The sequence below is a fragment of the Chiloscyllium plagiosum genome, chromosome 3, assembly GCF_004010195.1.
Source record: "Chiloscyllium plagiosum isolate BGI_BamShark_2017 chromosome 3, ASM401019v2, whole genome shotgun sequence".
Taxonomy (NCBI): Eukaryota; Metazoa; Chordata; class Chondrichthyes; order Orectolobiformes; family Hemiscylliidae; genus Chiloscyllium; species Chiloscyllium plagiosum.
In genome coordinates, this window is record NC_057712.1 from 54,376,133 (window position 1) to 54,388,459 (window position 12,327).

General features: G+C 41.4%; 1 protein-coding gene across 2 annotated transcripts in view; it reads left to right on the plus strand.

Moving 5' to 3' along the window:
* Positions 1-12,327, plus strand: part of ift172 (intraflagellar transport 172) — a 279,132-nt gene that overhangs the window by 61,805 nt on the left and 205,000 nt on the right. Inside the window, exons 9-12 of one of the 2 annotated variants that reach the window (XM_043682226.1) lie at positions 1,145-1,268; positions 1,538-1,633; positions 8,723-8,884; positions 11,988-12,041. In XM_043682226.1, the coding sequence (XP_043538161.1) occupies positions 1,145-1,268; positions 1,538-1,633; positions 8,723-8,884; positions 11,988-12,041 (436 nt within the window). The remainder of the gene's footprint in view (positions 1-1,144; positions 1,269-1,537; positions 1,634-8,722; positions 8,885-11,987; positions 12,042-12,327) is intronic. The other variant, XM_043682236.1, reaches the window with a different exon arrangement.

The following is a 12,327-nucleotide window of genomic DNA, read 5'->3' on the forward strand; positions in this document are numbered from 1 at the left end:
TGGAAGATTGGGGTGTGGGGGTGGATATTAAATGATGTGCATCCCAATTTAAATTTCCCACGTGGGTTGGTGAAATTAAGAGCATGATGTGTTCCTTTTATTCTAATTTCAGTGGTTATCTTGCATTTTCCTTCACCTCCTTTTCTGAGAACAATGAATCCGGTTCCTGATCCAGTAGGTGCTCTTTGTAGAGGACATAGGCATTGAAATTCAACCAAAGACAAAGCACCGTAGCCACAATGACTTGATTTCTTTCTAATATTTTTGCATCTACATTTATATGTCATTCATTGAACAATGATCAGAAGCTCAGCTGATGCTTTTTTCCAACACATCTAGTAGGTTTCCGCAGGGTGCTCTGGTTTCCTCCCACAGTCCAAAGGTGTGCCAGTTAGGTGGATTTGCCGTGCTAAATTGCACCATTGTGTCCAGGGAGTGTGTTAGCCATAGTAACTGCAGGTTCATGGAGTTAGTTTGGGTAGGTGGTACACTCTTTGGAAAGTTGGCCTCTTTCTGCAATGTAGGGATTCTGTCATTTTAACTTGCAGTAATATATTCTGACATTAAATTGACATGGACAAGTCTCACATAGATATAATTTACAAATTTGGAGCATTATGTTTGAATTGATCTAAGTTCATAATGTTGGACTTGTAGTCTTTTATTCAAGTGGCTTTCCCACTTCAAAATGTAAGTAGTAATCGAGAAGACAATTCCTTCAATCATTAAATATTACCAGAAATTTCTCAATCTACAGAGCAGTGATTCAGCAATAACAAATATAATAACAAATGAACACTTTGCTACATCGTTTAACTAAAAGGTGTTTTAAGTATTTCCTGTAGCAGAACTTAATGAGTGATGTCAAATATCCAGGATTTTATGTATAATGTGGCATTCAGTATTCTCTTTATACTTTTGCAATTTGTTCAAAAGGGACAACATTATAAATAATGTGCATTGGTAAAAAAAATCCAAAAAATTTGCTTTACAAATGAGAGTATGCTCATGGCAAACAATAGACCCAAACATGTCAAATATAAAGCATCTAAAATGAATCCAGAAAATGATACAGCAAAATATACTTGGGTATTTTTCTTGTTATGGTGAATGTCAATGGCCTAATCCAGATGGCTTTTTGCAGGCTGAGAGTACTAAACTGGAGTCCTCGTAGAAATGCATGGGATGAGTCAAGACCAAAGGAGATCCCAAATCTTTACACTATTACTGCCTTAGCTTGGAAAAAAGATGGTTCCAGACTATGTGCGGTTAGTATTCAAAATTAAATCTATTTCATCAAAAACATTTATGAACTTTTTAAATAAAAATTTTGATAAATCCATCTTTGTACCTGAAACTTGATGAGTAATTGCTGATAGTTGATGAAAAATATTTTACTTTTACTATGGGCTATATTTATGGTGGGACATACTTCAATTTAGGAACAAAAATGAATATGCGTCTTTAGTACAGTTAGCATCTGTCTTATAACTATTGAAGAGGAAAATCTTGCATGCCCTGTGTATTTGAATTTCAGGGCACACTTTGTGGAGGCGTGGAACAATTTGATTGCTGTCTGCGTAGATCAATTTACAAGAACAAATTTGAAATGACATATGTTGGCCTCAGCCAGGTCGGTAACAAAGATGTATTTTCATTTTACTATTTGTGGTGCACTACATTGAGTAAGTTTTTGGAATTTGTCTTTATGAACGAATAACAAAAATATTACATTACTGATATATTCAAGGCAAAATTTATGTTTTTACAAGATTTAATAAGCCAAGCGTCCTCCCCTTACACAGTGCAAGGGGAAGACTATTCTTGAAACATTTTGATTTTTATGTAGATTTTGTCAGTGTTCAGTCTAATAGTTAGCACTGTTTCAATAAGTTGAACACAAAAATCTAAGTAAATATTGTAATGCAGTACAAAGAAGTGCTGCACAGTTGGAGATGTTGTCTTGCAATGTTCAACAGAGACCCTGTCTTCCCTCTGAGGGATCTGAGGCATTATTTTGAAGAATAATAGAAGAGGTGTCCCTGGTGTTCTAAACAAAACTTATTCCTTAATCAGTATCACAAGGAAAAATTATCTGGTCAAAATCACATTGATATTTGTGGGAGCTTGCTGGGTATAGATTTTCTTTTGTTTCTGTCCTTCCTTCCTTCTATAGTGATTGTAACAAGGTCAGCCACGTGAACCTCATAGAATGTGAGTTCCCTGTTCCTTGCTGACAGATAAAAATAGGAGAGTTGGTAGCATGGCCAAGTAGTCTAATGTGTTGGATTTAGTCTGTAATCTCTCAGGAGGCGTGGATTTGATTTTCGCCGCTGCCACATATGCTGATGTTAAGTTAAATCACAGGGCGGGTGAGTTCTGTACCGAACATCAAAAACAGGAGTGTCAGACATTCTGTTGCTCTGAGGGAGCTGGATCTCTGTCAAGGACTTTCCATGTGTAAATAAAGGGTGACTTGGTAATGGAATACCGGCCTCTGTGGAGTTATTTCTGTTGCGCTGAGAGTGAAGTGAAGAAATTTGCTCGCAACAGTTGTCTTTGGGTTGGAGTAAGTATTCCATACATGATGCTGTTCATTCGACCTTGCTGCCGAAGACTGGGCCCTGTATGTGGAAAGAATGTGATTTTTAGGGACAAATTCCTTTGGGGCAGATGAAAAGCAATGAGTAATTCTCCTGGCAGCTTGTGAACCCACAGCTTTCTGGTTATTAGGAACCTTACTTTCCCTGAGGCAACAGATACTAATACTTTTCAAGAGTTGATAGATTTAGTTAAGGAATATTATGATCTGAGGCTCCACTAATTCTGAGACACTATTGCTTTTACTTGGCAATTTGAGGGCCAAGGGAATCTGTATCGGGATTTTTGATGAGGTTCAGGTGACTGGCAGAGGCATGTGATTTTGGTATAACCCTTAATGAGATGCTGAGGTTTGATATGTAGGATTAATGATGTAACCATGCAAAAGTATTTACCAGCTGAAGCCCAACTAGATTTCAAACAGGCACTAAAACCGGCTTTATCATTGGAAAATGCGGCAAGTGGAACATATGCGTTGCAGAATATTCCAGTGGAGTTGGACAGCCTCACCAATCTGACTGAGCTTGAGGAACACCACTTGAGTGAAGACAATTGCACGGCCTCACTCAGGACACATCCTGAACAGAGGCACTCCATGTAAGCCCAAAACAAAACCCCAAAACAAAGCCAAGCCTAGTCACATTGTTAAAATTTTCTTGAGGATCTGAGCCAGTCAACCATTGTAGTTGCTGCCAGTATGTGGACTCAAGACAGCAAAGCAATCCTACTGGACCTAAATTGAATAAAAAAGCTCGTAGGTGGGTATCCAGGAGAGTGCACATCCTGGAAAGTCCATCTATGTGTGTTTTGGAACAGTTAAATTGCTTCGCTACTCCCGAATCAGAACCAATCAAAATAGATATTTGGGTAAATGGTTACCCAGTTCTAATGGAGGTTGAGATAGGCCATTTTAATGGTCACAGAGCCAGTCTTTAACAAAATTCACTTGGGACTCCAACCCTAAGTTTGTGCAAGATTTTGGCTAGACTGAGACTCTAAATGAGGTAAAAACAATGACTGCAGATGCTGGAAACCAGATTCTGGATCAGTGGTGCTGGAAGAGCACAGCAATTCAGGCAGCATCCGAGGACAGGCAAAATCGACGTTTCGGGCAAAAGCCCTTCATCAGGAATAAAGGCAGAGAGCCTGAAGCGTGGAGAGATAAGCTAGAGAAGGGTGGGGGTGGGGATAGAGTAGCATAGAGTACAATAGGTCAGTGGGGGAGGAGATGAAGGTGATAGGTCAGGGAGGAGAGGGTGGAGTGGAAAGGTGGAAAAGGAGCTAGGCAGGTCGGACAAGACCGGACAGGTCAAGGGGACAGTGTGGAGCTGGAAGTTTGAAACTAGGATGAGGTGGGGGAAGGGGAAATGAGGAAGCAGTTGAAGTCCACATTGATGCCCTGGGGTTGAAGTGTTCCGAGGCGGAAGATGGGGCGTTCTTCCTCCAGACGTCTGGTGGTGAGGGAGCGGTGGTGAAGGAGGCCCAGGACCTCCATGCAGCTTGGTCATTTGCCCTTCCCCCACCTCATCCTAGTTTCAAACTTCCAGCTCCATACTGTCCCCTTGACCTGTCCGGACTTGTCCGACCTGCCTAGCTCCTTTTCCACCTATCCACTCCACCCTCTCCTCCCTGACCTATCACCTTCACCTCCTCCCCCACTGACCTATTGTACTCTATGCTACTCTATCCCCACTCCCACCCTCCTCTAGCTTATCTCTCCACGCTTCAGGCTCTCTGCCTTTATTCCTGATGAAGAGCTTTTGCCCGAAACGTCAATTTTGCCTGTCCTCGGATGCTGCCTGAATTGCTGTGCTCTTCCAGCACCACTGATCCAGAATGAGACTCTAAATGGTGAACCTTTATAGATTAAGGATATAACTTTGGTCCCGGTCTCTTATGAGAAGCAGCTGGTTCAGTTACTACTGATTGTCATAAAAGACTCAGGCCCAAAATTGATGGTGCAAAATTGATTGAGAACAATTCATCTAGAATAGCTTGATATTTTTCAATTAGAAAATTGCTGCCTGAGCGAAATCCCAATTAAGCACCTGGAAGCTTTTTCAGGAATGTCTAGGAACTATAAAAGGAGCCAAGGCCATTTTGCATTTTGACCAGGAAGCAACTCCACAGTTCTCTAAGGCCCACTCAGTGCCTTGGTGGGGATATTAAATAAATGGTAAACCACTTTTCGCACCTGTAAAAATACCTAATCCTTTGCATAAAGGATTTATACACAAAGCTGGCAGGAGGGCTGTCCTTCACAAAACTAGAATTGAGCCATGCGTACTTGCAGTTGCGATTGGATGAGGATTCCCAAAGTATGCTACAATTAATACCCATTGGGGTTTGTACCAATATAGGGGACAGCCATTTGGGGTATCATCATAAAATCATAGAGTCATAAAGATGTACAGCTACTCCCACCTGACAGCACCTGGCCCATATCCCTCCAAACCCTTCCTATTCATATACCCATCCAGTTGCCTTTTAAATGTTGCAATTGAACCAGCCTTCACTACTTCCTCTGGCAGTTCATTCCATACACATGCCATCCTCTGAGTGAAAAAGTTGCCCCTTAAGTTTCTTTTATATCTTTCCCCTCTCACCCTAAATCTATACCAGCTTGTGCAATTTTTCAGTGGACGATAGAGAACATTTTACAAAGTCTACCCCAAGTCACCATTTATGTAGATGACATGCTAATAATAGGGAAGACCAATAACAATCACTTGGAGAACTTGGACATAGCCCTTAGACATTTCTCCCTTGCAGGAGTATGCCTAAGAAGGAAAGAATATGTTTTTCAGTACCCTAAGTGATCTACTTGGGTGACAGTCAACAAGAATGGTTTACGCCAGTTGGAGGATAAAGTGAGGGTGATCAAAGGTTCCCGAGTTCCCACGTTTATACTGGAGCTTAGGGCTTTCCTTGGGTTGGTCAATTATTATAGAAAGCTCATACATAAAATGGCCTCCATCCTGACACCTTTGCATCAACTCTCAAAAAGAGTCAGCCTTGGAAATGGTCATGTAGCCAACCCATAGCTTTTAGGGAAGTGTTGGGATGCTATGATCCCAGAGTGGTCTGTATTGACACGTGATGCCTCCCCATTTGGCATCGGGAATTGTATTAACTCATAGATGGCCCAATGGCGAGGAGCGCCAATTGTGTATACATCCAAGACTTTGGCTAACGCAGAGCGTAAATGTATCTAGATAGAGAAGAAACATTTGGTGGTCATATTTGGAGTCAGGAAGTTTCACCAATATCCTTATGGATGTAAATTTATAATAATAATGGCCCAAAAACCCTGCTAGTCTACTTAAAGAGGACAAGGCAGTGCCACCCATAGCTTCAGGCTGAATTCAGCAGTGGGCTCTAAAACTAAGTGCGTATAATTACAGGTTAGAACACCACCTGCGAGGTCAAGTAGCAACTATGAATACATTGAGCACTTCCTGCTGGCAGATGCACCACCACTGGAAGAACTTGTCATGGTTTAAAATTTTCTGGGCACACTTTCAGGCACAGCCGACAACATCAGACTTTGGAAGCAGAAAGATCTGGTCCTGGCAAAACTGAAACAACTAATGGTGATGGGGGATACCAAAGTACTATCACAACCAGAATCGAAACCTTTTTTGGACCCGTAGAGACCAGATCAAAGTAGAAGATGGTATGTGATAATGGGGAGGAAGAATGATTGTACCGAACAAATGTTGCCGCCAGATACTGGCTGAACTCCACCAGTGTCATTCAGAGGTTTCCAAAATGAAGGTGTTGGCGAGAAGTTATGCCTGGTTGCCAGCATCAGATGCAGAGAGAGCCACATTGGTGGGGAAATGCCCAGAGTGTCAACAAAGACAAAAATTACGACCTGCAGCACCCCCACATTTATGGGGATGGCCTGGTAAACCTTGGACTTGCTTGCGCATTGACTTGAGCTCCTTTCATGAGCTCAATGTTCTTGGTCATTGTGGACGCCAACTCAAAGTGACTGGAAATGCATAGAGTTAATTCGTCAAACATAGAACGACAATAGAAAAACTGCACCTATCTTTTGCAGTACAGATTCCCAGAAGTGTTGGTCACAGATAACAGGCCAGTTTTTACGAGGAGAGAATTTGAGTATTTCCTAAAGTCGAGTGGTATTCGATATATAAGGACAACTCCATCCATCCAACATTGAATGGTTTGGCAGAAAGAGCAGTTCAAACTTTGAAGCCAGTGTTAAAGAAACAGCCTACCACTTTAATAGCCACCAAACTGTCCTAGTTCCTGTTTGATTATAGGGTCACCCCTCATGCAACTACAGGGATAGCTCCAGCAGAATTGCTAACAGGAAGAAGATTCCTTCATTTTGGAAGTCAACACCTTCATTTTGGAAGTCCTCCATGTTGAATCTCCTCTTCCCTGACTTGGGAGGGAGGGTGAAACAGCATCAGGAATACTAATGCCTGACACAAGACTCCACTAATTGAGAGAGACAGTTTATTACAGGGGATGAAGTTTTGTTTTGGAACCATGGGAATGGCCCTGCCTGGCTCAGAGGCATGGTCATTGCGAGGTCAGGTTCAGTAATGTAACAAGTTCTGAAAGGTACAATAGTCCTGAACAAACACATGGACCATATGAAAGCTGAAAACTTGCAAATGAGGGAGGAGCAAAACAGGCCTAAATCCTCAGAACAGTTAGAATGGCTGGTGGAACCTGTGGGTTTGCCTTCTCCATCAAGCATTGCAGATGCCTCAGAATCTGAGATGGACACAGCAGATGTCGCTGCTTTGATATCTTTGCTGCCTGAAGAATAAAATTATTTTCTTCGAAGACATTCCGGGCACAAGCAGTGAGCTACTGTGCGTTATATGCTGCCCACATTCAAGGCAGTGTCAGAAGTATCTGGCCCGGTGTTACAACACCCCAGGAGGAGCTACAAGAAAGTGAACTGATCGATGACCTCGGACTCAGAGGGAGAATGATGTATAACAAGCTCAGCCAGATGGTCCTCATAGACTATGAGTTCCCTGATTGGGGCTGTTAATCTGATCCAATCAGGGAGCCCTGGCTGTGAGATTAAAAAAAGTGATGTCAGACATTCAATTACTCTGAGAGCTGGTTCTGACTGAGCTGGATCAGTATCAAGGGCTTTACACATGTAAATAAAGGTGACTTGGTGACAGGATATCAGCCTCTGTGGAGTTACTTCACCTCTCATTTCTTCTCCTTTTCTTTCTCCCTCCCTCTTATGATTTAGTAAGTCATTTGAGTATAGGAGTTTGAAAGCTCAGATGATGTCTGACCAGCTGTGCTATTTCAGTGCCACACGTTTTGACTCGAAAGGAATTAAGAAGTCATGTTGAGGTTGTATAATCCATTGGTGAGTCCTCTTCTGGAATACTATGTCCAGTTCTGGTCACCCACCCAGAGCAAGGATATTACTAAGCTGAAGAGGGTTCCGAAGAAATTTATCAGGATATTGCTGGATATGGAAGGTTTGAGTTATAAAGAAAGGCTGGATAGGTTGAGATTTTTTTCACTGGAGTGTAGGAGGTGGAGAGGTGACCTTATTGAGGTTTAGAAAATAATGAGTATAAGTAGAGTTAATGGTAATTGTCTTTTCCCTAGGATGGGGAATTTCAAGACTAGGGGGCACATTTTTAAGGTGAGAGATTTAAAGAAGTCATGAGGGGCAAATCTTTTACACAGAGGGTGGTTCGTTTGTGGAATGAGCTTCGTGAGGAAGTGGTAGATGTGGGTACTTATCCAAAGACATTTGGATAAGTACACGAGTAGGAAAGGTTTGGAGGGATACAGACTAGGAGAAGGCAGGTGGGACTAGTTTAGTTTGGGATTATGTTCAAAATGGACTGGTTGGAATGAAGATTCTGTTTCCATAATGTATGACTCTGACTATATTGCATCCTAAAGTATTACCTTGCATGGTGCAGACGACAAGTCTTACAATAATGACTTTTAAGTGATTTAATGTCCTTATAAATTGTATAAAGTGAATTACATTTTGTTTCTTTGATGTCAAAATGCTATTCATTTGAAATAATTCATAAGTTAACCAAATAAAAGAAAGTAGGAATAGACTTTGTTTTATTTCTTCTCCAATTAGGTTATCGTAAGGAACTTATCAACTGGTACCAGAGTGGTGTTGAAGTCTCACTATGGGTATGAAATTGATGAAGTGAAGATCATGGGAAAAGATCGCTACTTGGTGGCTCATAGCACTGACACACTACTTCTAGGAGACTTGGCAACCAACAAGCTTAGTGAGGTAATGTGTGTTTAAACATCAGCTTTGGGAGGAATATTTGGCAACTCCTTTTTACAGCTTGAAAGAATATATTCCATTTCTTTCAATCTGCATTAGTCACCTATTATTGTTCTCGTACACATGAAGAATAAACTGGGATTGAGGTACTTTTCCTCTCTTCAGGATGATTAGGTTCATAGCTGAGAGATCTGCTCTATGTTTATTTAAGCTCCAGTATCTATCTGAAACCTGCATTGCATGTGTGGTTGCACATGGAATGTGCCTGAGCATGTTGATGACCCTGGATAAATGGCTATTTCTCAGATGTATTAGTGAAATGCACTTCTGTGACTTGTGATTCATTAGAGAAGGTCTTGTCTGTCTCATTTTATTTTTAGAGACATACAGATAGACAGCATGGAAACAGACCTTTTAGTCCAACTCGTCCATGCCAACCAGATATCCTAAATAAATCTAGTCCCACTTGCCAGCATTTGGCCCATATCCATCTAAATCCTTCTTATTCATATACCCATCCAGCCTTTTAAATGTTGTAATTGTACCAGCCTCCAGCACTTCTGAAGAAGGGCTTATGCCCGAAATGTTGATTCTCCTGTTCCTTGAATGCTGCCTGACCTGCTGCGCTTTTCCAGCAACACATTTTCAGCTCTGATCTCCAGCATCTGCAGCCCTCACTTTCTCCTCCAGCACTTCTGGCAGCTCATTCCATACATGCACCATCACTGCATGAAAAAGTTGCTCCTTAGGTCTCTTTTAAATCTTTCCTCTCTTACATTAAACCAATTCCCTCGATATTTGGACTCTCCCAACCCTGGGAAAAGATGTTGGCTATTTACCCTATTCATGCCTCTCATGATTTTATGAACCTCTGTAAGATCACCCCTCAGCCTTTAATGCTCAGGGGAAAATAGCCACAGACTATTCAGTCTCTCTAACGTCCTGGCAACACCCTTGTAAATCTTTTCTGAACCCTTTCAAGTTTCACAACATCCTTCCTATAGCAGGGAGACCAGAATTGATGCAGTATTCCAAAAGTGGCCAAACCAATGCCCTGTACAACCGCAACATGACATCCTGACTCCTATGCTTAATGCACTGGCCAGTAAAGGCAAGTATATCAAGCGCCTGCCTCGCTATTCTATCTACCTGCGACTCCACTTTCAAGGAACTGTGAGCCTGCATTCCGAGGTCTCTTTGTTCAGCAACACTCCCCAGGATCTTACCATTAAGTGTATAAGCCCTGCCCTGAGTTGCCTTTCATTTGTCTTCCACATTTTTAACCCTATTCTTGACAATCTCGATGCTTGGTTGCAGTCCTGTAGGAACCAGCAGCCCTTTGTTAATGATCTGTGTAAGGCTAGATGGTGCTACCAGGATATTTAACAATAGCTGGCTCTCTTCTCTGAAATAGCGGTTGGCAACTCCGGCTGATTTCAACTTTCTTATTTACACTAGTGTAACAAAAATAACTTTAAAGTATGGTTTTATTATTAGAAAAAGAAATAAGATGCTTTTCATGTTTATGATGAGATAGCTAAGTGACATACTAATGGATTATATCTCAAAGTAGTAGGAATTGATTAATTTCTGTGTATTTTCTACATGTCTAGGTGTGTAATTTTAGCTGAAATACCTGTTTGAAAGGAAGCTGACCTAACTTTAGAGATTTCTGTGTGCATTATGGCAATCAGCACGAGAATAGCATTGAACAGAGCACTAGTCCACTGTATCTTCTTTGGAATGATGCAATAGGCAAAAAGTGAAATAATAAAAAATATGCATTACTTTTTAGTTTAGTTTTGCAATTATGTGTTCCAATAACAGCATATGAATGATTGCTGGATATAAAATTCCTCTGTACGCTTTGTCAAATAAGGCATTTACTGTGTTTAATTTTACTTTAAATTGGAATTTCATATAAAGCTGTTCACTATTTGCACACAAATGACTGAGTTTAGTCAAGGCAATGGGAGTTTCAATAGTGAGTTCATGTTAACAACTTGGGACGTCCCTAGCTTAATTCTAAACCCATTCAGCAACGAGTTATTTTTAGTCCACCTTCAAGACCTGTCAAGCAATCAGAGCTGACAGCTGTTCTGTCTCAGCTGCACTGCGAGGGCTGCTCCCTGTATCCTTGCAACTAGGTGGATAGCTTGGGCAGTAAGGCACAACCAGCCTGGGAGATGTCATTGGTCAGGGAAGAAGGAGATGGAGGCAGAAATTTGTTGGCACAGATGGGCAAAGGCTTGCCATGGTAAGGCTATTAATACGGGGTGGCCTCCGTTAATTGGGGTGGCGTGGTGGCTCACTGGTTAACGGATGCCAGGGACTTGGGTTCAATTCCACAGTCAGGTGACTATGTGGAGTTTGCATGTTCTCCCCGTGTTTGCTTGGGTTTCCTCTGGCTGCTCCGGTTTCCACCCCCCTCTGAAGATGTGCAGTGTATGTAGATTGGCCATGCTAAATTGGCCACAGTGTCCAGGGATGTGTAGACTATATAGATTGGTCATAGGAAATACAGGGTTATAGGGATAGGGCAGCTATGGGGGTAGGTCTGCGTGGGATGCTCTTTGGAGGGTTGATGTGGAGTGGATGGGCCAAATGGCCTGCTTCCATGCTGCAGGGATTCTGTGATTAATGCTTGGTGGCCTCTCCAGTGGCTCATTTGGGAAGACCGCCATCAAACCCTTTGTGAGGACATCTTGCAAAGTGGAGGACTGTTTGCAAGTGGCAAATGCCAATGGCAATGGAAAGAGGCCCTTAACTGGGCACTTATATTGCTTAGTAGATGTGTGGATGGAATGGCTATCTTCCACTTTCTGAACTGCTAATGAAATACCAAGGTGCCTGCAAGTGATAGGTATTCCAACCCCTAATCTTACATTCCCTCATTGATTACAGGACCATAACTTCCCAGCCTGTTCTTAGAAAGCTGATAAATCCAACCATGATATTGCATGTGGTGATTCCAAGATGTGATTTTGTTCAATTTCTGTCATGTGTCATACCTGCAACCTATAAATCCTGTCATTGGAATGCATTTGTTAATTATTTGTTAATCTCATTTCTAGAGAAAATGTTTATAACTTCTGATTTGTTTTAGGTTGCCTGGCAGGGATCTGGTGGAAATGAAAAACTTTACTTTGATAACGAAAATGTAAGTTTTGCTTCACTTTAAAATGGTGTCAAGTGGTACAAATATAATCTTCTTTACATATATGAAACATGATGCATGTTATTCTTGTTAAATCATAATGAGAAAAGGTTTCTCCAAAGGTTGAGTTGAAATACTCATTTTCCACTAGAAGGTATCTGGTATATATTTTAGAATGGAAGAAAAGTTGGATTCTAAGCAAAAATATGCTGCTTATTGCATTTTGTGATATTCAGAATTTGAACAAGAATGAAGTTGTCCTCACCATCAAGGATGTTATACCAAATTT